The sequence below is a fragment of the Pseudoliparis swirei genome, chromosome 11 (assembly GCF_029220125.1).
Source record: "Pseudoliparis swirei isolate HS2019 ecotype Mariana Trench chromosome 11, NWPU_hadal_v1, whole genome shotgun sequence".
Classification (NCBI taxonomy): domain Eukaryota; kingdom Metazoa; phylum Chordata; class Actinopteri; order Perciformes; family Liparidae; genus Pseudoliparis; species Pseudoliparis swirei.
In genome coordinates this window covers 17,669,151-17,693,449 of record NC_079398.1, presented here as the reverse complement: position 1 = coordinate 17,693,449, position 24,299 = coordinate 17,669,151, and the positions used below count along the sequence as shown (strand labels likewise).

At 42.1% G+C, this 24,299-nt stretch overlaps 3 protein-coding genes across 8 annotated transcripts in view; 2 read left to right on the top strand and 1 right to left on the bottom strand.

Moving 5' to 3' along the window:
• LOC130201187 (interferon-induced protein 44-like) overlaps positions 1–24,299 on the bottom strand; it is a 127,584-nt gene that overhangs the window by 33,678 nt on the left and 69,607 nt on the right. The window lies entirely within an intron of this gene.
• spmap2 (sperm microtubule associated protein 2) lies at positions 1,188–4,235 on the top strand. The gene is made up of 6 exons (XM_056426778.1): positions 1,188–1,318; positions 1,388–1,528; positions 1,892–2,018; positions 2,081–2,243; positions 2,331–2,580; positions 3,628–4,235. Exons 1-6 carry the CDS (start codon positions 1,257–1,259, stop codon positions 3,644–3,646), a joined length of 762 nt encoding a protein of 253 aa, XP_056282753.1. The 5' UTR covers positions 1,188–1,256; the 3' UTR covers positions 3,647–4,235.
• Positions 4,904–23,583, top strand: plpp2a (phospholipid phosphatase 2a). Of its 6 annotated transcripts, none has more exons than XM_056425960.1 (7): positions 4,904–4,985; positions 5,127–5,228; positions 17,268–17,419; positions 18,501–18,763; positions 20,394–20,451; positions 21,931–22,107; positions 22,676–23,583. In XM_056425960.1, exons 2-7 carry the CDS (start codon positions 5,168–5,170, stop codon positions 22,826–22,828), a joined length of 864 nt encoding a protein of 287 aa, XP_056281935.1. In that variant the 5' UTR covers positions 4,904–4,985; positions 5,127–5,167; the 3' UTR covers positions 22,829–23,583. The 6 variants fall into 6 exon arrangements, with proteins under 6 accessions (XP_056281935.1, XP_056281939.1, XP_056281941.1 ...); XM_056425964.1 differs by having other exon boundaries at positions 4,926–5,031; XM_056425966.1 differs by lacking the exon at positions 4,904–4,985 and adding an exon at positions 16,016–16,167 and having other exon boundaries at positions 4,993–5,228.

Below are 24,299 nucleotides of genomic sequence, written 5' to 3'. Positions count from 1 at the left end.
GAAAACTCTAAAATCCTATCTCATAACATTTTAATATTTCCTCAGACCAAGTAAAAAAGATTTATAACAGCTGAGTGTTTGTCAAGGCTCAAACCCTTGCAGGTGTTGTTTGTCATTATAGACAATCAAGTGATTTTGTTAATACCCTACTAGTATACTTTTTCATGATATTCTAATATTTAGAGATAGGATATTTGAGTTCTTAAGCTATATAATCAAAATAGCAAAATAATAAAAAAAAAAGCAATATTTTTTTGATTTTGTAATAAATAAGAATGCATGACATTTTTGTTTTTTGAATTGCATTACAGAAAATAAAGAACTTCATCACAATATTCTAATTTTCTGAGACAGTCCTGTAGACGGCCTTCTTGTTTCTTGTCCGGTGTCACATGATCCCCTAGCAACCAGCAGGCGCCCCTAGCAACCAGCAGGCGCCTGGCACCACAAGGAGAGGATTCTCACAGCAGGTACCCGTGATGACCGTTATCTACAGTTTGTGCTGCGCGTTATCGGATATATACAGATTTAATGTGTCGTGGGGTTCTTATATTTATGGTGCACCACTTTTAATTCAAATCGGGCTTTTAACTAGTTATATCTCATGAGGTTTATATTATTTATTATTATATATTGCTTGTTTCGTCTGCCCAACTGTCAAAAACCCCAACGTGTTTAATTCATATTGACATTCACGTTCTCACATTTTGAAAACCATCTTTTTAGTGTGATAAAGAGGTTTTTATTGTCAATGTTATACGACATTCAGTGTGTTGGCCCACAGCCAGTAGCAACGACGAAGAGACGACTTACAAGATAAAAAATACACAAATAAATATTAAAAAAGAATAAAATAACTTTAAAAAATCTTTACTAATGTGTGCGTCTGTTTAAAGACGCATCCTAAAATATATAAAAATAATGCTCTGCTTTAAATGAAAATGTGTCAAATGGGATTTTTTTATATATACACAATACAGCTCCTCAGATAATTAAATTATATATAGATGTAAATGCAAGACGGGAGATGTCTCATATTTCCAAAAGCCAGTTCTGAAAACATCTTTCTAGTGGAACCTGAACATATTTTTGAATGAAGGGGAATTATTATAAAAACTGAGACAATTTATTTAATTTTCTCTGGATGGATTTTGTAATTAATTTTAACTCAAACGACAGACGAGCCTCGTCCTCTCCAGTGAGTCATCGGCATTGAATCCTCCTCATGCACACTTGTTTGTTGTTTGTGAAGGTCCATGGCAACTCGGATACGGAGACTCGCTCAACCCAAACCCGACCGGCTCGGATATCCGGACCGGTACGTCGAAAACAAACCTTGCTCGCTCGCTCTTTCTTTCTCTCTTTATTTGATTTCCTTATCTTCCAGTCGTTCGGTGTACTGGCTGGACCGGCTCCCACCAGAGCGGACTGGATCCACCACCAGAACCGGTACCGGTCTCCACTGTGTTCTTCATGTACACACCTTCCCCTCACTGTTGTTCTGTGACCCTGAGTGTTGTTGTTGTTTGTAGAGTTAACCCCTCGCTGGGCGGAGCTCTGTCAAAGTAGAAAGTTCTTCACGCAAGACACGTAAATATACAAAGTTCTGATACGACGAAATGTGACTTATTGTTTCACGACGTCTGCTTTGAGTCGTGATGATTCCCTTCTCTGTTTCCTCTTCTTCTCTCCCCGTCCCTTCGTCCCTCCCTCTTTCCTCATCTCCCCTCCCCATCTCTCCCTCACTCCCTTTTTCCTCCTCCCTCTTTCCCTCCCTTTTTCCTCATCTCCTCTCATCGTCCCTCCCTCCCTCTTAACCACATCTCCTCTCCTCCTCCCTCCCTCCCTCCCTCTTTCCTCATCTCCTCTCCTCCCCTTCCTCACCCCCCAGATGTTCCCCGGTCTGGGAGGTGAGTGAACCGGCTCTCCGTGCTGTGGCCTCTGATCGACTGAGCCGTCTGGCTCGACCTCGGACCCCCGCCGCCGCCTGGCAGCCGGAGCGCCCGCTGCTCGCCGCCGTGAGTGAGTGAGTGAGTGAGTGAGTGATAATCTCACCCATGTCCTGAACGGTGACCTGTAGTTGAACACAGGGACCCAGACGGTGGTCGCCACTTCGAGAATATGTCAGCTGGCCCGACCCAGAAGCAGAAGGCCGGTTCTGGAGACCTCGGGCCCACAACCAAAGGTCGTGACCTCGACCCGCATCGCCTACAAAGCTTCAGCTCACATCGAGCTACTTGCCAGTAAGTCCGTTCCATTCTGTGTGTGTGTGTGTGTGTGTGTCCCCGTATATTGGACCGTCCCATTTTGACTCCTCTCGTCCTCCTCAGCCCCAAAGCGTGACCACCCCAAGTTCGAAGGCGAGCGCCGCTCGGCATGCTGGTCCGTCTCCAGGGCGGCGAGACGCGCCGCAGCCGGCCGGAGGCTCCTGGAGCTGTCGTGCCCCAAAGAGAGGACCGCTCTGTTCCAGGGCTACGACCCGTACGCCGTGAGCCCGGCGGCGCTCGCTGCCGACCCGTCCGCTCGGGTCCGACAGCTCTGCCTCCCGCTGTCGCGCAAATGCAGCGCGCACTACGACGGGTGAGGCCTCAAAGTTGTCCTTTTCTCTTGAATCCTGTTCCCTTGAATATACACATGGGGGGGCACATCCTAAATATGACCCGGTTCACGTTGGTTGGAATCCGTTGAGACGTCGTTGTTTGTGCGTGATGTATTTAATTAATAAATTATGAATAACACGACCCGCCTGATTGAGAGGACGTCATTTTTGAAGAAGGGCGGAGACACTTTACTTCTTTACTTCTTTGGTTGACGCCATGAGTCCGCTCTGCAGGGAGACGTCAAAATATACATTTTAAAGTGTTTTTAAACTTTTCTTTCATCCACTGTCAGAAGGATCGGGTCACTCTTTCATTAGGATGACATCATTGTTGTGGAATTGATTCCTCGTTTTCCCCCTAAGAGACAATTATCTCATGTTTTTAACAACTTTTTCAAGTTTATCAAGATTCAGATTCATTTACAGCTAAAATCCTCTTTCTTCTTTCTTTAGATCTGTTTAAAAAAACATGTTATCTAAAACCACTGTTTGTACATGTCATAAAATAATAGCGTCTTAATACTGGAACAACCCTAACCCCCGAAATGTGGTCCCCATTACCTCATCGCTTAAACACCAATAAAAATGGGGAAATAGAGTCCAGGTTGAAAATGATTGAAGATGCCCTTAAATATAAGAATTACTAAACTTCTCAAATCACTTCTCTTTTTCCACTGAAAGCTACACAAAGTAGATCCAGACCAACATTTCTATACCCGAGATGTTGATAAATAAATATCACCCAGAGCCAATCACCACAGAGAAATATTGGTTTGGCTTTACAGGCAATACTTAGCAGTAAAACCTAGTTAAATTATTTTTGTCTTTTTTTCTTGATTTGTTTTCCATAAAATTGTTTTAAAATTCACAAATTGTACACAAGTATTATCTCGTATCTAAACTCTTGTCCTGTATAACTTGGGTACTTGCTCTACTTCTTTCCTCTTGCATGACCCACATCATGGCTCCCAGCTCTTTATATTAACACTCGATTAAACCGATGACTCCTCCTCACACGTCTGACATAGCGCCCTCCACTGGTCCTGAAGTGGCGGTGAAGCAGAGTCCTGGACCTGAGGAGCTAAAACAACATTTACTTTCTTCTTCTTTTAAACTACTTTTGCACATCTGGAACATCATTTCATAAGAGACGGTTTTTATTCCGTAATGTTTCACCTCACAAGATCTCCTCCCACATGTTCAGGGGTTCAAACGCCTCAAAATACCGGAAGCTCCCGTCAGTGACGCAAAGCGCCCGCCAGGTGACGACAGAGAGCCGCCACATCTGATTCAGATGAACTGGAGACCCTCATTTTTCTTTTTGAAACTGACGTCACGGCCGCCAGGGAATTACAACACATGTTTGTTTTATTACAGTGTCCTTTAAAACAAATATGCACACCCCCTTTGTGTTTTTATTAAAAATGCCTTTGCAACACGACTGTTGTGTGTTTGCGCCACTTTGACCATGTTATAGTTATTTTAGTTATTGGTACAGTGATGCACGAGCCACCGTGTCCACATTACAACTGAACATGTATTGTGTGTGAAAGTTTGGATTCATAACTTAACTATAATTCATCTTGCATTGATTGTGGGATTACATTGTTCCTCAACTCATGAGTATTATGCCTCTTTTAAGAGATATCTCCTTTTTATGCCCAATTTGCCCATATTATTCTGCCAAGAAAAGTAAGGAATGGTACTTTAAAAAAACAACTATTAAAACCTTTTTTTTACTTACCACAAAGAAGTCTTCACCTTCATTGTTTATTCCCTAATTTGATTTTTTTTTTTAAAGGTTTCTATAATATGGACATGATTAAGTGACAGTTATATATCCAAAGAAGAATATTATTCAGTTGCTAAATACTTAAATTATAAATCAGTTCAGTGTGAGAACACAAACCAAACTGTTTAATCTGGCTCTAATGTTACTACATTTTAATAAACGAGGTGTTTGAGATGGGTGTTTATATATATATTATATATATATTATATATATATATTATAATATATATGTATATATTCTATCATATATAATATATATATTAAATTATATATAATATATATATATGTGTATATATATATATATATATATATATATATATATATATACACACACCTTTAGTAACCCTCTGTATGGGTTTAAGACCCAAATCCAGAGCGTGAGGCAGAGAAAAAGAAATCAGGGAGAGAAAGAGGGCGTGTCCTTCTCCAGGCCACGAGCCAGTAGGATGTGCCCAAAGTGGAGAAACGCCCCCCTGCGTAACAGGGCAGGACCAGCGCGCACCCAGCTGCATGCAGCCCTCTGCTGCTCACCTGAGGCAGCGCACAGACAGGCGGACAGACAGGTGGAGCGACAGACGGGTGGACCGACAGACAGGTGGGCGGGCAGGTACACAGAGAAGCGGAGCCGGAAGAACGAGCAGGTCGACCGACAGTAACTTTCCTCCACAGTGACTCCTCCAGGCATTTCCGCTAAAATTTCACAACTCTTATTCTTTTCTTCTTCTTTAAAAAAAAGAACTACACATATATATTTATATTTATGAGAGCGCGGCAAACATGACGGAGCCGGGAAAGAAGTGGATCCTGATCGCGGTGGACGTGCTGTGTGTGTTTGTCGGTGAGTGGCTCGTTCAACATGGAGACTGTTTTCACTGCACAGCTTTAATTCGGCTCTTTTTTATTTTATTTCCTCCAAGAACTCCAAAACTATATTTTAAAAAAGGGTGGTGAAATCAAGCTTTTACTTTTTTTAAATGTGCATGGGATTGCCCAATGCGCGCCCGCATGCACGCGCGATTTACAGACCAATCTCAGGTCATCACCCAAGATCTCGATGCCGAGGCGGGTTTTTATAAATGTAACTCACTCACGATTGTTCTGCAAGTCACCATCGGCCCCTATCTTGTTCAAACAAGACGATTCTTTCCCAACACGAAGGAAGAATGCTGCTCTCTAAATGTCACGTGACTCCCCCCCCCCCCCCCCATTGAAGTCATCCAGGTTTGAGAGATGACCCCCCTATCTGGGTGACCCCCCCCTATCTGGCTCTCGGATGATGCACTCAGTGTTTGGACTGGTCGTGTTTGTTTGTGTGCAAGTAACCACACAAGTGCAGTGTGTGTGTGCATCTCACAGCTGTCTCTCTTCCGTTTGTTGTTGTTGTTATTGTTTTGATAAATCTGTGAATTTATTGCATGTTTTTTTCGGGACATTCCGTCCTCTCTGCTCCCCGTGGCCCCTCTCTTTTAAAAGAAATGGTTTAGTGGGAAGAGCAAAGATCATCGTCATGAATCTCTCTGTGTGACAGTTAAAATCCTGTTTTGGAAAGTGTGTGTGTGTGTGTGTGTGTGTGTGTGTGTGTGTGTGTGTGTGTGTGTGTGTGTGTGTGTGTGTGTGTGTGTGTGTGTGTGTGTGTGTGTGTGTGTGTGTGTGTGTGTGTGTGTGTGTGTGTGTGTGTGTGTGTGTGTACATGTGTATGTGTACGTGTGTGTGTTTACATGTGTGTGTGTACACTGTTGGGGGAACAAAACAACGTGTTCCAACTCGCTCGTGGACTTCAGAGACAGGGTCCATTAACAGAGTCTTGACATCTTCCAGGTATTTGTGTCACAGCTCCGAGGCCGACGGAGGTTCTGTAGTCGAGATGATGAAGGGCGTCAGACACACACACACACACACACACACACACTGAGTTTATCTTCTCTTAGGTTTTCTTTCTTTAAAGAGGCGACATGTGAGGGTCAAACCAGAAGGAATCCCAGCGCAGGGCAACGAGAACCGTGTGTGTGTGTGTGTGTGCGTGTGTGTGCGTGTGTGTGTGTGTGTGTGTGTGTGTGTGTGTGTGTGTGTGTGTGTGTGTGTGTGTGTGTGTGTGTGTGTGTGTGTGTGTGTGTGTGTGTGTGTGTGTGTGTGTGTGTGTGTGTGTGTGTGTGTGTGTGTGTGTGTGTGTGTGTGTAAAAAGAGTTCAGACTATAGGGATGAGCTCTCAAGGTAAAGATGTTTTCGTCATAATCAGCTGATCCGGTCGTGTTCTTCCTCGTTGGGACAAAATACCTCAAATTAAATAGTGGTTCATCATAAGGAGTGAAGGAGTGACATCAACTCAAGGATGTATTCAGCTGACTAAGCTTCCAGTTCATGTATTCACCCTCTCAGTGAAGTGTCGTTAGACTTCAGCCCTCTAAAAGTGAAAGTATGTTGAGATCAATTAATTTTTGAGTGAGTCAGTAAGTAAGTAGATAGGTAAATAAGTGAGTAAGTGGAGAAGTAAGTAAGGAGAGAAGTGAGTGAGTAAGTAGAGAAGTGAGTAAGTAGTTGACTAAGTGAGTGAGTAAGTAGAGAAGTGAGTAAGTAGGTGACTAAGGAAGTAGGTAAGGAAGTAGGTAAGTTCAAGAGCAAGAAGAAGTTACTTCATCGTTTCTAGATTTCTGATCTTTTCCTTTTTGCTTTGTTTTCTTTAAACTTCTGAATGTGAAGAGTAAACTGACTGAGGTTGGAGCCCCAATCTAAAAGTGTGTGTGTGTGTGTGTTTGTAATATATGTGTGTGTGTAAGTATGTAATATATATGTGTGTGTGTGTATGTGTGTAATATATATATGTATGTGTGAGTATGTAATATATGTGTGTGTGTGTGTGTGTGTGTGAGTACGTAATACGTGAGTGTGTAAGAGTGAGACGTGGCAAGAATGTGCAGTGTCCAGAGTGTAATGGATCCTGAGATCCAGCTCAGTGTTTTATTTCTTCCTCTTCTTCCCTCTGCAGTCAAACCTCCATCCTGCCCCTTGTGTGTTATCACTGCACACACACACACACACACACACACACGCACGCTCGCAATTTTTACCTTTTTTCTTTAGCTAGTCTATTTTTAAAATATATATTTCGTAACGATTCTGGAACTTTGGTCCGTACGCGAGGCCAAGAAATGACGGATTCACACTATGTTTTGTATTTATTCTTAATCATTCAGCGTTATCTTTATGGCTCCATGTGATTTATTCTCAGTGTGTCCGTGGGGTCGATGCCAGAGCCAACAGGCTGCCGTCTTTAGGGAGTTTGGGAGTTTGCAGGTCAGCAACCTCCTAAAACTTAAAAAAGCAAATACCAGTCATTCTGAACATGCACATGTTAGTCAGATGACCTCACGCCGGCAACTATGGGTGAGCTTTGATGTCTCACTCTCCCTCAAGAGTGAACTGTTATATTATGAATTATTATGGTGAGCTTTGATGTCTCACTCCCTAACAAGCGAGAGTTACCTGTTGTATTATGAATGGGTTAGAAAACATGCAATGTAGCACACGGCTTATTTACTACTTTAACGAAGGAGCAGGCACTTTCTAATTTTGCATTAGAATCTATATATATATATATATATATTTATTATTACATTTATTTTTTATATATTTATCTATTTGTAAATATATTTTTTACTTTATATATTTCTACATTTATTTGTGTATATGTATTTATTTATACATTTATTTGTATATGTATTTATACATTTACTTTTATATATATTTATTTATTTACACATTTATGTTTATTTATATATATATTTATTTATACATTTATATTTATTTATTTATACATTTAATTTTATATGTATTTATTCATACATTTATTTTTTTAAATATAATTATTAGGGCTGTCAATCGATTAAAAAAAAAAAACTAATTAATCGCACATTTTGAAATTGCGATTAATTAATCGCGATTAATCGCAATTAAAAGTTCATTCTTTTTAAAGACAAAACTTCACACAGAGCTGTGTTTTCAAAGAAGCTCCTACATATACAGTGCCAGCGAAGTATTTAATATCGTTGATGATAAATTGTTTCTTCAGTGAAACATCAGATTAGTAAAAAAAAAAAAGTATATTGAGACCCCATTGGTCCTGTCATCTTTAACATTGAACAGCAGCAGAACCAGTGGCCTTGGTAACTGACTGACATTCACATATGTCACGTTAACCCTCTGGAGGCTGGGGGCATTTTATACATTTTACAAAATAAATTAAATTCACCGTTTAAAGTCTTTTGCATGTGACACACCCCCACGTGTTATACATCAAACATTCCAGAACAATCTCAGCTCTGAAATGAGCCTCATTGTCCTCGCGCCGTGTCCTCTGGTTGTCTGACTGACAGGCTGCTAAATGAGCCTAACTTGTGAGGTGGGAGGTCCTTTGTGATTTACTTGGTGTTCATTGGTTTGACCAATCACGTTGAAGGTTTCGTGTGTCGCGTTCTTTCCGCGCCGCGTGTCCCGACACGTCGCCCCTCCGTTCCTCTGTGTATCAGAGGGGGAGACGGGAGGAAGGAGGAGCAGGAGGAAACCCGACTGATTCATCCACGAGTTAAACTGATTTCTGCTCCTTATTTTCGCGGAGAAATGATTGTTTTAAAAACGGAAACAGTGTCAAACCGTACTGCCGCGGTTTAAAAAAAAAAAAAAAAGTGCGTTAATTGCGTTAAAATATTTTAGTGCGTTAACGCGGCCAAATTAATCGCATAGATTAACGCGTTAACGCTGACAGCCCTAATAATTATTTATATATTTATGTTTATATATATTTATTCAATCATACATTTATGTTTTTATATATTTATTTATTTATTCTTTTAATTTGTAAATTTATATATGTATATACGATTTAATTATTTTTTAATTTATATATATATATATATATATATATATATCCAGAGTAAATAAAAGGGGCAACAGATAGTTTCAAAGAGCCATGTTAATTTTCCAGGTGTGAATCTTTATATAAATATATTATTATACGATGGTTCCCATGGAAGGTGGTAAAGGATTATTACATTTTTGGTTGCACATATTCTAATTATGATTATTTGGTCTAATAGATAAATAGCTAAATGGAATAGAGAGAACTTTTGCCAGAGGCATAAATGAGTGTGTGGCGTTCATGTGCAGCAATGAGAGCGGGAGTAACGCACGCCGGTGAACTCCGCCCCGCTAAATGTTCCCACGAGTCCAACGGTGACGTCTTTTTAAAAATGTCTTGTTTTGTCAAACCCACATTCACATTACTCAACACTAAAACAGGACAGCTGGAACCAGGAATAAATAATAATAATAATCTCAGCTCATAAAACTGTGTGTGTGTGTGGGTGTGTTTATGCATGTGTGTATCAATGCAGCTCTACAAGCCTTCACATGTTTATAGCAACGTGTTTGTGACTGACGACGAGCACTGATTGTTGTGTTGTTACACACACACACACACATACACACACACACACACACACACACACACACAGTATCTGACTGCCAAATACGTGTCAAAGTCAAGTTGGAATTGTTGACTTCTGCTTCGGCGTTCCTGTGTGAAAATGAAGGTGTGTGTGTCCGTGTGTGTGTATGGTTTCAGGAGGACTTTTCAATACCGTATAATAAAATAAAAAACTCTCAATTCCTCATCCCACTTGTTTAAAGTATTATAATAATAATTATTATTATGTACGTTAACAGTTTGTGTTTAGAATCGAACAACCGGCCTCGAACGCACCGTCAAACACGGTCATAGCACATGCCTGTCACATTCTTTTTCTGGAACTTTTTTTGGAAAATGTCTCTCAATGTTGAGAAAGAAACAGAAATAAAGTATTTGGATTCACGTCAACTATTCCAATGAAATCATCATTGTTTCTGACACGCCAGATTTATTGCGAAAGCCCAGAGAATTAATCAGAAACATGACCTCCTCCTCCTCCTCCTCTGCGATGCGGTCGAGTTCAATCCGACTCCAGAACGATGACGTAATGCTGCTTTCAAGAAACAGCCTTCGAGTCGGAGGCTGTTTCTTCATCCAGTGTCGTGTTGGACTTTCCCAGGAAAAGTCCCGACAGGAGGTGATGCAAGTCTTCTCTTTTCTAGGGGGGGGGGGGGGGGGGGGTTAACACGAAACAATGGCGGTCATTATGTAGCGGACAGACACCGATGAGCCCCGAAGATGGAGCAAGAAGAAGAAGAAGATGATGGAGTTAAATATGTAGTTATTTTCTGTCTCTGGTTTTAGAACTTCCGCTCGGTTACCTTGGTTACCTCGGTTACCTCGGTTACCGGTTTCCCATCAGATGTCTCACGAGGTCTCGTCTCGAAGGGCCGAATAACAGGAACACTTTCCACTTCCCCGCTGGGGTCAGAGGTCACGGTTAACTTTTCCTCGTGTCCGATCCCAAATTCCAGCATGTTTGTTTTCTCAAAGTTGAATAGGAAGGGGGGAGGGGGGGAGGGGGGCTCTTTCCAGAAGAGATTGTGAAAGCGTAAGACAATATGTTCCCCTTCTCTCTTTTTTCCTTATTTTTTCATGAGAATGAAAACTTTTTCCTTTTCTTTTCTTCTTCTTTTATAAAAGGAGGTTGAACTCATTTCATGGTTTAGAAAAGCGAAAAGAGATGAAATGAACCAATAGAAACTGTTCGAGGTATCGGGAGTGAAACCTACGGGAAAGTTGGGTTTAAAGTTTAGCTTCCCCTTTCTCCGATTGTTTTAACTAGTTTAAGAAGGAAATGATGCATTGAAAGGAAGGATACAAAGGTAACTAAACGACTAAAACACAGCATGAGGAGTTTATGATGAGATAATATATATATCAACCCCAAAGACAGTCGGAACACCTCTAGAAAATGTGTTTTGCAGCACATACAAATGAGTCATTTTACTCCAGGAAGGTAGAGCTGCAGTTCATTTATATATTTGTAAATCTGGGAAATGAACCTCTGTCCCTCTCGGCTCACACCCAGCCCCTGGGAGAGGAGACCGCTCCCCTAGGGGATAAAGAAAAGGCCCAAAACAACATGGAGGCCTTCTGGAATAATAGCAGATAAAAGCAGCTGGCCACACTCCGATAATAGGAACTCTCTCCGGGCCCGCAGAGGTCGATGGAGCATGTTTGATACGAAGGGAAAATTACTTGTTAAAATAAGCTTGTGTGTGTTTTGAAGGCCGGAGCCCGACTCTGCCGGGGCGGAGACGCGAGTGGACAATGCGTTGCCGCCGGCGGAGGCTTGTGTCCGACCAGCAGCGGAGGCCTCTTATCTAAATGTTATGCTTGCAGCCTGCAGAATAAACAATGGCCTCTCTTCAAAAGAGAAGCGGAGGGCACGCATGACCTGCTGGAATAATGAACTCTTGAGAGATGTGAAGGGCGAGAGGGGAGGGCGTCCTCTCGTTGGAAATAAATTATCTTCAATGAGGGAAACGGCTCGTTGTTTAAAGATTATTAATGGCCCTTCAATGCATAGGCATCGCACTCAGTGGAACCACATCCAGAGTCCAGGAGCTGATGGAGTCTTTGCTTTTATCTTTCTTTCATTTCCAGTTTCAACGTCTTCCTTTTGTTCATTCATACTTCTCGTGCATTCATATTCATGTTGGTCGTATCGGAAGCAAAGAAGAGAAAACACTGAATTCACACTTTGGACGAGTAAACATCCGCATAACATCAGGTTAAAATAACCTTCCCTAAATTACGCAAGATAGTTAAGGTTGGGCATTGACCTCTAATGGTGAAGGTTGGGCATTGACCTCTAATGGTGAATGTTGGGTATTGTCTTCTAGGGATGAAGGTTGGGCATTGACTTCTAATGGTGAAGGTTGGGCATTGACTTCTAATGGTGAAGGTTGGGCATTGACCTCTAATGGTGAAGGTTGGGCATTGACCTTTAATGGATGAATGTTGGGCATTGACCTCTAATAATGAAGGTTGGGTATTGACCTCTAGAGATGAAGGTTGGGCATTGACCTCTAATAATGAAGGTTGGGTATTGACCTCTAGAGATGAAGGTTGGGCATTGACCTCTAATAATGAAGGTTGGGCATTGACCTTAAATGGATGAATGTTGGGCATTGACCTCTAATGGTGAAGGTTGGGCATTGACTTCTAGGGATGACGGTTGGGCATTGACCTCTAATGGTGAAGGTTGGGCATTGACTTCTAATGGTGAAGGTTGGTCATTGACCTCTAATGGTTAAGGTTGGGCATTGACCTCTAATGGTGAAGGTTGGTCATTGACCTCTAATGGTGAAGGTTGGGCATTGACCTCTAATGGTTAAGGTTGGGCATTGACCTCTAATGGTGAAGGTTGGGCATTGACTTATAGGGATGACGGTTGGGCATTGACCTCTAATGGTGAAGGTTGGTCATTGACCTCTAATGGTTAAGGTTGGGCATTGACTTCTAATGGTGAAGGTTGGTCATTGACCTCTAATGGTTAAGGTTGGGCATTGACCTCTAATGGTGAAGGTTGGGCATTGACTTCTAATGGTGAAGGTTGGTCATTGACCTCTAATGGTGAAGGTTGGTCATTGACCTCTAATGGTGAAGGTTGGGCATTGACCTCTAATGGTGAAGGTTGGTCATTGACCTCTAATGGTGAAGGTTGGGCATTGACCTCTAATGGTTAAGGTTGGGCATTGACCTCTAATGGTGAAGGTTGGGCATTGACTTCTAATGGTGGTTGGTCATTGACCTCTAATGGTGAAGGTTGGTCATTGACCTCTAATGGTTAAGGTTGGGCATTGACCTCTAATGGTGAAGGTTGGTCATTGACCTCTAAAGGTGAAGGTTGGGCATTGACCTCTAATGGTTAAGGTTGGGCATTGACCTCTAATGGTGAAGGTTGGGCATTGACCTTCAGTGGGTAACCACGACCCAAGACCACCTTCCTGGGGCCCGTTTTCCTGAGTCTGAGTCCCTGTGTCTCCCGTGCAGCGCGGCCCGTCACACACTCTGGAGGAAGGGAGCAATATGTTAGCGGAGAGCCTCCGATGGCGCCGACCCGGTGGATCCACAGCCCAGCTTGACACAACAAAACATTCCTCGCCTCCACTTCAGAAAAAACAGGAAAAGTATTTAAGCGTTGCCCTGAAGGTTCCTGCCCCTGGTCCGGTGGACTGGCCCATTGTCCCCCTCAGCTTTAGGGGACAGTTTTATGAGCCTCTTTGTTTGCACTGGCAGAGAAAGTGTTAAGTGACTTAACAACGTGGAAAAAACCCCTAATTTGTTGTTGCAAACTTGCATTTTCTTTTCTTTCTTCGCATGTGACGTGGGTCAAAGGTCACGGTGCGTCCCCTAGAAGCAACCGATGACACTTTAATGCACTGGGCCCGTCTGTGTGTTCTCAGCTGTTTCCTGGAGTCTCTTTAATGAGATGGCTGAAGAGTCTCTTCACTCCAGAGAATACTTCTCCACGTCTCGATGACCGAGTGTAGGGTCAGGAAGCCGTTGTGCGGTCGGGGGAAAAGTGCACGAAAAAAAAAGAAGAAAAAAAAACATCTTTTCGCTCTCGCTTCCACGTGAAACTGCATATATATAGAGGCTTATATATATATATATCCATTATATATCCTCCATTGTGAATAACAATTAACAACAATATCACCATTTTCTTTTGACTTCATTTTAGGGCTGCAACTAACGATTATTTTGATAATCGATTAATCGGTTGATTATTTTTTCGATTAATCGGATAAAAAAACAAAAACTTTAATTTTCAACCCTTTATTCAAAACAGGGTTCGTACGGTCATGGAAAACCTGGAAAAGTCATGGAGTTTTTAAATGGCTATTAGCAGGCCTAGAAAAGTAATTGAAAACAATAAAATCCCAAAATATTTGGAAAAGTAATGCAAATTTGTTTTATTCACATTTTTATTTACACAGTATATATACGGTATGCTTTGGAATTCTCATTGTTATTTTAAATACTACATCTTCTCACTTTGTCACGTATAGACAAAATTTGGTTTAAAGTCATGGAAAGGTCCTGGAGATCCACTGGTCACCATGGTGATGAACCCTGTTCACTGGTCACCATGGTGATGAACCGTCACAAACTGACTGACAGCTTTCCTCTCCTGAGCAGTGGTCCCCATGTGGCCCCCTGAACAATATCAGAGACGCGTTCCGATTTATTATTTTTTTCACATGGCCCGCTGCCGTTGAGATTGCAGTGAGACGCGGAAAAAATGTGAAGTGGTGCTCTTCGCAATAAAACATCTTTGATGAGACGTGTCGCGTCTCGGCCAATCAGCGTTCAGATGTCGACAGCGTTTGGGAAGTTAGGTTAGCTTGAATGTTAGTCCGCTACATCTGCTGCTGTCAACGCTGCACGGTGTATCGATACTAACAGAGTACCCGTACGCTAAAAACGATGTGATTTAGCATATTTTTAGTATCGATACTTCATTAAAAGAGCGCCCGATCAGAGCGCACGCGCTGCTCCGCTCCGTTAAATGTTGTCTGCATGCGCAGCGCAGCGCTCACAGCGAGTGGCGTCGTAGCTTATCTCCGTTGCCTTTCTCCGTGGAAAAATATTTTCCGCTGTCCGCCACGGAATAAATAACCACGTTTTCTACGTTATACTCTTGTGGAAATGCCACACATGTCGTGACATGTAGCGTCCTGGTGTCTGGGTTCATAACGTCACCCGTAGGCGCACTTAGCTCCGTGAATGTCTCCGACTACGTGAATGACTTCCGCATCCAGCGCCACGTGAGCAGCAGCAGCCAATTAGATTCATCAACAGAGGAGCAGCTCAGCGCTGATTGGCTCTCACAACGCAGCATTATGGTCTCTCCTCTCCCTCCGCTCTTGTTTCTCCTGCGCCGCTCTGTGCTCAACTCAACTTTTTTTATACTCTTATTGAGCGCCGTAATAATTGCGCGACACAACAAATCGATAATGAAATTCGTTGCCAATTATTGTAATAATCGATTTTTATCGATTTTATCGATTCTTTGTTGCAGCCCTACTTCATTTTTATATAGATGTTTAAATTAGGGCTGTCAATCGATTAAAAAAATTTAACTAATTAATCGCACATTTTGAAATTGCGATTAATTAATCGCGATTAATCGCGCTTAAAAGTTTGTTCCTTCTTTTTAAAGACAAAACTTCACACAGAGCTGTGTTTTCAATGAGGCTCCTACATATAAAGTGCCAGCGAGGTATTTAATATCGTGGATGATAAATTGTTTCTTCAGTGAAACATCCAAATTAGTAAAAAAAAGTGCATTAGAGACCCCATTGGTCCTGTCATCTTTAACATTGAACAGCAGCAGAACCAGTGGCCTTGGTAACTGACTGACATTCACATATGTCACGTTAACCCTCTGGAGGCTGGGGGCATTTTATACATTTTACAAAATAAATTAAATTCACAGTTTAAAGTCTTTTGCATGTGACACACCCCCACGTGTTATACATCAAATATTCCAGAACAATCTCAGCTCTGAAATGAGCCTCATTGTCCTCGCGTCGTGTTCTCTGGTTCTCTGACTGACAGGCTGCTAAATGAGCCTTACCTTTGAGGTGGGAGGTCCTTTGTGATTTACTGAGTGTTCATTGGTTGTTTTTTTCCCGAAATGTTGACAGACAAACGGATTGACAAATCACGTTGAAGGTTTCGTGTGACGAGTTCTTTCAGCGCCGCGTCACCCGACACGTCGCCCCTCCGTTCCTCTGTGTATCAGAGGGGGAGACGGGAGGAAGGAGCGGAGGAGGAAACCCGACTGATTCATCCATGAGTTAAACTGATTTATGCTCCTTATTTTCGCGGAGAAATAATTGTTTTAAAAACGGAAACAGTGTCAAACCATACTGCCGCGGTTTAAAAAAAAAAAATGTGCGTTAATTGCGTTAAAATATTTTAGTGCGTTAACGCGACCAAATTAATCGCATAGATTAACGCGTTAACGCTGACAGCCCTAGTTTAAATATATATATATACTGTGTATATATATATATATATATTGATATAGATATATTTATAGATATCTATACATTTATATATATATATTTAATTATATATATTTATATATATATACATTTATATATACAATTTAAATAAAATGTCATGCATTCTGGATTCATTACAAATCAACTGAAATATTGCAAGCCTTTTATTCTGATTTATTGCTGATTATGGTTTACAGAAAACTCAAATATCCTATCTCTAAATATTAGAATATCATGAAAAAGTATACTAGTAGGGTATTAAACAAATTGTCTAATTAACTCGAAACACCTGCAAGGTTTCCTGAGCCTTGACAAACACTCAGCTGTTATAAATCTTTTTTAAATATTAAAATTTTATGAGATACAGTTGATTTGTAATGAAAATAAAGAACTTTATCACAATATTCTAATTTTCTGAGACAGTCCTGTATATACATGTATTTACATATATATAAAATGTATATATTTTTTATATATATATAATGTATATATAAATATGATGCATGCACTTCTTTCTCTCCGAGTGTCCGCTCTTGGTCTGCAGGCCTCACTTTGGGAAACGAGGTATTAAACTATATGTACTTTCACATGTCTATGGCATACTATCATATTTGTATTTATTTATTATTTACATGACACATTAATGGCTCTACAACCATGTGTATGTCATTTATACACTTAGATACTGTTCACACTTTCATTTAAAATTAATGAGAAAATACTTGAATATTCTCAGATTTCCAAAATCAGAATTTGCATTAAATTAAGATTAAATGTATATATTCAAAATTATGACTTTTCCAGAATATGACTTTAAAGACATGCCTGTTGACATCTCTGTGTGTGGTTGTTGTTGTTGTTGTTGTTGTTGTGCCTCTACTCCCTGCAGCCGCTCTGCCGTCGGCCATCTTGACTCTGACGTTCAGCCCGTACCAGAGAGAAATCTACTGCCACGACGAGAGCATCAGCTACCCGTACCGCAGGGACACCATCTCACACGGGGCCATGGCCGCCGTCACCATCACCTGCTCCATCGTCATCGTCAGTCTCTTCTTCTTCTTCATCTTATTCTTGTACTCGTTCTGCCTGTTCTTGTTCTTCTTTTTCTTCATCACCTGCTCTAGCGTCATCATTAGTCCCGACTTCTTCTTCGTCTTCTTCTCGTTCTCCTTCTTGTTCTTTTGCTTCTTTTCTTCTTCTTCTGCTCCATCGTCATTGTTAGTCCCGACTTCCTCTTCCTCTTCTTTTTCTTCTTCTTCTGAAAACATAAAACACACTCAAAAAAGGATCCCAGATCACCTGTAACTCCTCCACTCTGCTGACCAAATCACCTGTAACTCCTCCCGTCTGCTCCCCAAATCACCTGTAACTCCTCTGCTCCCAGATCACCTGTAACTCCTCCCCTCTGCTGCCCAGATCACCTGTAACTCCTCCCGTCTGCTCCACAAATCACCTGTAACTCCTCCCCTCTGCTCCCAGATCACCTGTAACTCCTCCCCTCTGCTCCCCAGATCCAATTCAATTCAATTCAGTTTATTTGTATCGCCCAATTTCACAAATTACTAATTTGTCTCGGAGTGCTTTACAATCTGTACACATAGACATCCCTGCCCCAAAACCTCACATCGGATCAGGAAAAACTCCCAAATAATCCTTCAGGGGGAAAAAAAGGGAAGAAACCTTCAGGAGAGCAACAGAGGAGGATCCCTCTCCAGGATGGACAGGTGCAATAGATGTCATGTGTACAGAAGGATAGATTAGAGTTAAAATACATTCAATGAATACGACAGAGTGTATGAATAGTTCATAGTAGGCATATTCCACGATGGAGACCTCCACGATCCATCAGGCAGATGGAGGTAGAGAGGAGTGGGCGGAGTCTCAACAGTGGGCGGAGTCTCAACAGGACAGTGGCGTAGTCAGGAGCAGGAATTCCACGACCCAGACCTCGATGATCCATCAGGCAGATAGGATCTATGTCGTCTCATAGGGTCCGATGACCCCATGAGACGTGAAGTCACAAGGACTCCGGGGAGAAAGCAGAGTTAGTAATGTGTGATCACCTGTAACTCCTCCCCTCTGCTGCCCAGATCACCTGTAACTCCTCCTCTCTGCTCCCCAGATCACCACGGGCGAGGCCTACCTGGTGCACACCAAGCGCCTACACTCCAACTCCCAGTTCAACCAGTACCTGTCGGCGCTCTACAAGGTGGTCGGCACCTACCTGTTCGGCGCCGCTGTCAGCCAATCGCTGACCGACCTCGCCAAGTTCACCATCGGGCGCCCCCGGCCCAACTTCCTGGCCGTGTGCGGCCCGGTGAGCTGCAGCGGCTACGTGCTGCAGATCAACTGCACCGGCTACCACCGCAACGTCACCGAGTCCAGGTGAGCACAACACGCAGCATCGGCAACATCGGCGTTCTCATTATTGAATAAAAGGGAAGTGATGGAGGAAATGAGCGAGCGGTCACATTTTAACTTCATTAACAAAATCCTAACGGGATCATTTTAATGTTAATGTAACGATGTCATTTGGTCATTAATCCAGGGTTTTTCCTGGGTCAAAATGGGTCTTCGGTGCTCCCCAAAAAAAATTGGTCTGTATTGCCATATCACCGTAATTAGCAGACATCTATGTATTTTTTCCCCCCCCATAAATAATGGAGGCAATGCTTGAGGAAATCATTTTGCTAAAATAGATAGGCTAATAGATTGACAATTAGAGATGCACCGATCAGGTTTTTTGGTGCCGATCACCGATCACTGAAATCAGTATCTGCCGATCCGATAATACCGATCACGGTGTCGATTGAAGCATTCTATTTATTGTGTAGCATTATTGCCTAGGAATGTGAGGAAATACATATATAAAGTAACTCAAACATTAAAGAAATTACAGATTTCAATAAACATTTAGGACTTTTACTTTGAAAAATGTCCTAATTGATACATTAAAATTGTTTGATTGCTATTGTAGGGGATTTCAGATATGTATGGAACACATCTGCATTATTCATTTCCTGGAACTCTGGGGGAAATCTATATACAGGACTTTTTTTAACATACAAAAGTCTGACTTATTTTTATAAACTCTTCCTTGGTACAGTAAAACGTTTTAATGTTAGCATAATTTAAGCTAAATCTCAGAAACGATCTATAAAGATCCAAAATCAGTTCATTGTTTACTTGTATATGTTCGTGTATTATTTGTCGACATCTTATTTTGAAAAACGGATGTTGTTTCACGTGGTTCTTTCCGCTAACTTTGCAAAACCGGATGTTGTGTTACGTGAATCCTTCCGCTAACTTTATCAAAACCCTCGCGCTCCTGATCGAATGTGTTTACCGTGAGCATCAGTCTCTAGGGGCTCAGACATGTGAGAGTCGGCTGAGTCGACCCAGTGATTCAACTCGGGGGACGGGGACGCCGCTCGGTGGTGAGGATCCCCTCGTTGACCTCTGACCTCTGCGGCCCTCGCCGGGCGCATCGTCACCGTTGCGGTGCGCGGCGATTGAAACGTCTCTGATAGTTCTCGCAGATGTTATGTCATCTGATCGGCCAAGTTTGATCGGCCGTTTTGAGAACGCCGATCAAAACCGATAATGGGAATATCGGCCGATATGGATCGGCGCCGATCAGATCGGTGCATCCCTATTGACAATAGTCCAGGTGTATTGGTGCACGTCGGGCTGTTGAGTGATCAGCAGCTGGCCGCTCTGTCCATTCGCCTCACAGTTGCGTATTGATCAGACAAGAATCAACTCGATTACTATTAATCAAAACAGAACGAGGGTTCGGCTGTAGCCGACTTGAAACATACTATTGAGAACATATTCGCTGACATGCACGTGATGAACACAGTTTTTTTAGTTTTTTTCCATCGTGGACTTTTTTTGCCTTAGGCGCTCGGGATTTGTCATAGGCGCTCGGGAAAACGGCTTAGGCGCGCGCCCAAATTTTCTCTATGCAGGAAAAACCCTGTAATCGTGTTTTAATCGTCTTTCTGCTCCTCAGGTTGTCGTTCTACTCCGGACACTCGTCCTTCGGGATGTACTGCATGCTCTTTTTATCGGTGAGTCCATTTCTTCTTCTTCTTCTTCTTCTACTAATTTTTGTTCTTGTTCTTCCTCCTCCTCCTCTTCTTCCTCTACCAATTCTTCTTCTTCTTCTTCTTCTTGTCCCCCTCTTTCTTCTCCTTCTCCTCCCACACCTTCTTCTCTTTCTCCTTCTTCTCCCTCTCTTTCTTCTTATTATCTTTCTTCTTCTTCTTCTCCTTCTTTTTTCTGAGTGTGTGTGTGTATATTTATGTATGTATAAATGTCTATGTGTGTGTGTGTGTATGTATATATATATATATATATATATATTAGGGCTGTCAGCGTTAACGCGTTAATCTATGCGGTTAATTTGGCCGCGATTAACGCACTAAATTATTTTAACGCAATTAACGCAACGGTGTGCGTTGAAGTTTTTGCACTCTGAGTGTCAAACCGCGGCAGTCCGCCTCCTTGTCGGTGACGCGGGACGGAAGGTGCAGGTGACTTTTTTGTTGTTGCTCCGCCCCGATGCGCTCGCAGACACGCCGGCATGGAGCTCTGCGGCGCGCGAGACGGAGAGCCGAGAAGAGTGACCGACACGTCGAGACAGAATGACATGCTGCTGTAGAGACGACCAACAACAGACGTTTAGTTTAATAAAAGAACAAAGACGTCTTTAAGGAAAGAACCGTACATTACTTCTGCTGTAATCTGGCGCTATAGGGAACATTACAGGGGGGCGGGGCCTCACCCTGATAGAATGGTGGAGGAAACATTGGGATGTGTCACATGCAAAAGCCTTTAAAAGGTGAATTTACATTTTTTTGTAAAATGTATAAAATGAGCCCAGACTCCAGAGGGTTAACATTACATATTTGAATGTCAGTCAGTTTACCAAGGCCACTGGTTCTGCTGTTCAATGTTAAAGATGACAGGACCAATGGGGTCTCTAATACACCTTTGTTTACTAATCTGAATGTTTCACTGAAGAAACAATTCATCATCCACGATATTAAATACCTCACTGGCACTTTATATGTAGGAGCCTCTTTGAAAACACAGCTCTGTGTGAAGTTTTGTCTTTAAAAAAGAATACAATTAAACAAGTGTCTAAAATACATGCTGTCTGAAGGGATTACTCGTTCATTTAGAAGATTTAGTCTTTCGAAGAAAAAACAACTTTTAATCGCGATTAATGAATTTCAAAATGTGCGATTAATTAGTTACTTTTTTTAATCGATTGACAGCCCTAATATATATATATATATATATGATATATATACACAAACACACATACATATATGTAGTTATATATATACACACATATTTATATGTATATATTTGTATGTTTATATATATGTAGTTATATATATATAAACACATATTTATATTTGTGTAGAGATCATTAAATTATATAAAAAATAGGAATCTATAAATAAAAAGTGTTTAAATTCGTATCCAAGTTTATTTAACATTGTGTGCGTGCGTGTGTGTGTGTGCGCGTGGCCGTGCAGCTCTACGTGCAGGCCCGGATGCAGGGCAAGTGGACGCGCCTCGTGCGGCCCACCATCCAGTTCTTCCTGGTCGCGTTCTCCTTCTACGTGGGTTACACGCGCGTGTCCGACTACAAGCACCACTGGAGCGACGTGGTGGTGGGGCTCCTGCAGGGGGCGCTCATCGCCGTGCTCACCGTGAGTGCAACCGTTTAGTGCTCAACGGGATTCCGTTTCCGGTTTGTAAAGTCCCCGGATGATCAGGATGAGAGTGGGCAAACGCTCCTGTCTTCTTCTCTTTCTGGGGTGTTTTGTATGATTTGGGTTTATCCTTAACAAAGAGCCTTTTGCAAGAAAATAAGTTATTTATATTGTATATTTAAAACAAATAATTGTTCATATATATTGGACATGTTTCTTTTTTAATTTTAATTCTCATATTTAAAATGAAGTTTACTTTCATTGTAACCTTCGGCTCATTTAATGTGATCACAAGATATTTCCTGACATTAATATTTTAAACACTGACCCTCCCCCTCCTTCCCTCCCTCCATCTCTCCTTCGCTCACTCTCTCCCTGCTTCCTTCCATCTCTCCCTTTCTTCTTCCCTCCCTCTCCTTCCTGCCCTCTCCTCTCCTTCCCTCTTCCTTTTTCCTCCCCTCCCTCGTTCATTCCCTCCCTCTGTCCTTCCCTCCTTCTTCCTTCCTTCTTCCTTCCCTCTTTCCCTCCCTCCTTCTTCCCTCCCTCCCGCCTTCCTCTCCCGTAGGTCCGCTACGTGTCGGACTTCTTCAAGGAGCGCCCCGCGCTCTGCGCGCGCACCGACGCGGCAGAGATCGAGCACTTGGAGCGGAAGCCGAGCCCGCAGCCGCCGGACCCGCAGCCCGGAAACCACCACTTCGCCTACTCCGGCCCCGTATGAGCCACCGCGGGGAGCCACCAGGGGGCGCCCTCACGAGACCCGGGCCGGACTCAGAGAACCACGCCACAGCTACAACTCCCAGAACCTGTTGGAACAGCAGCGTGTGCGTGTGCGTGTGCGTGTGTGTGTGTGTGACGAGTTGTTCTGTTCAAAAGGTGCAATCACGTTTTTTTTCCTCAATTTTGTGCTGCTTTTATGAAACAAACATTTCAGATTTGTGGCGGAGACCGCTAAAGAGATCTGTAAATAAAAAATACAACCAACACCACAAAAGGAAATCCTTCTGACCTTGCAGAGTGACGTGACCTTGGAGACTGCGTGTGTTATATAAGACTTTATTATCTTACACTGGAGCTGCTCACACATCTTCTCCTGCCGCGTAACTATAAACACACATGATTTTCTTTGAATAGCGCCATTTTTATTTTTGTTTATAACTTCTGTATCTAATAAAAGAAAAGTGTAGATTTTTTTAAAGAATGCATCACCACTATGCTGTGACGTTAACATTGTTCTGGATGTTTTGTTGTTTTTCTTCTTCGTTGGTGTACACAAACTTACCTTCCAAGGAAAAAGGATGGCCGGAGACACACGGAGACGTTCCATGGACAATAACTTTATATTTTGGTTTTCTTGTGTCTGTGAACCCACCGTTCCTCTCCCGAGCCCGTCTTCCTTTGTCCTCTATCGTTCCAGATGTAACCGTGTTGTGAAACTGCACATAATGTACTCTTCTCTATAAATATTAGCCGGCGTGATGTCTACGAGTTCTTACTTTTTAGAGGAAAATCGTGTGTGTCTTTTGTTTGCATTGAGGTATTCTCTGCCGTGTGCAGTTCAATGACAACGCGGTCGGGTCTAGACCTGCTGCCGCAGCTGTGGGATTCCTCAGCGCCAAAGGAATGAGGCCACGAGGAAGTTCTTCCTTACTTTTTTCTTTCTTCCTGGCGTTTTGGTTAATTTTCTAGAAAGAAAACTAGTTTTAAAAGTAAAAACGAAAACACCAAAGTCTGGTTTACATGTTGCACTAACCGGTTGTTTAGAGCGTCGATTGGAAAAAGAAAGAAAAAAGAAAATCTTCTCTCCACTTCAGTGATGAAAGGTTTACTGTGAAACGGGATCAGTGGTCGAATTATGATTTATGATTTAAGGAAGATTGAGACGACATTGATGTGTCCTTTTTAAACACTGACCCTCCTTCGCTCTCTCCTTCCCTCCCTCTCCATCCTTCCCTCTCCCTCCTTAGCTCTTTTACCTTCTTTCCTCTCTCCCTCCTTCCCTCGATGTTAAAAGGAATACCTTCTCAATCAGTAATGAAAGGTATATAATATATATATAATCTAATATATATATAATATTTATATATATAAGTATAATAAATTCTATATATATGTGTATAATAAAATATATAAATAAATAAGTGTCTAATATATTATATATAAGTGGTCATATTATAATCACTTCCAGCGAA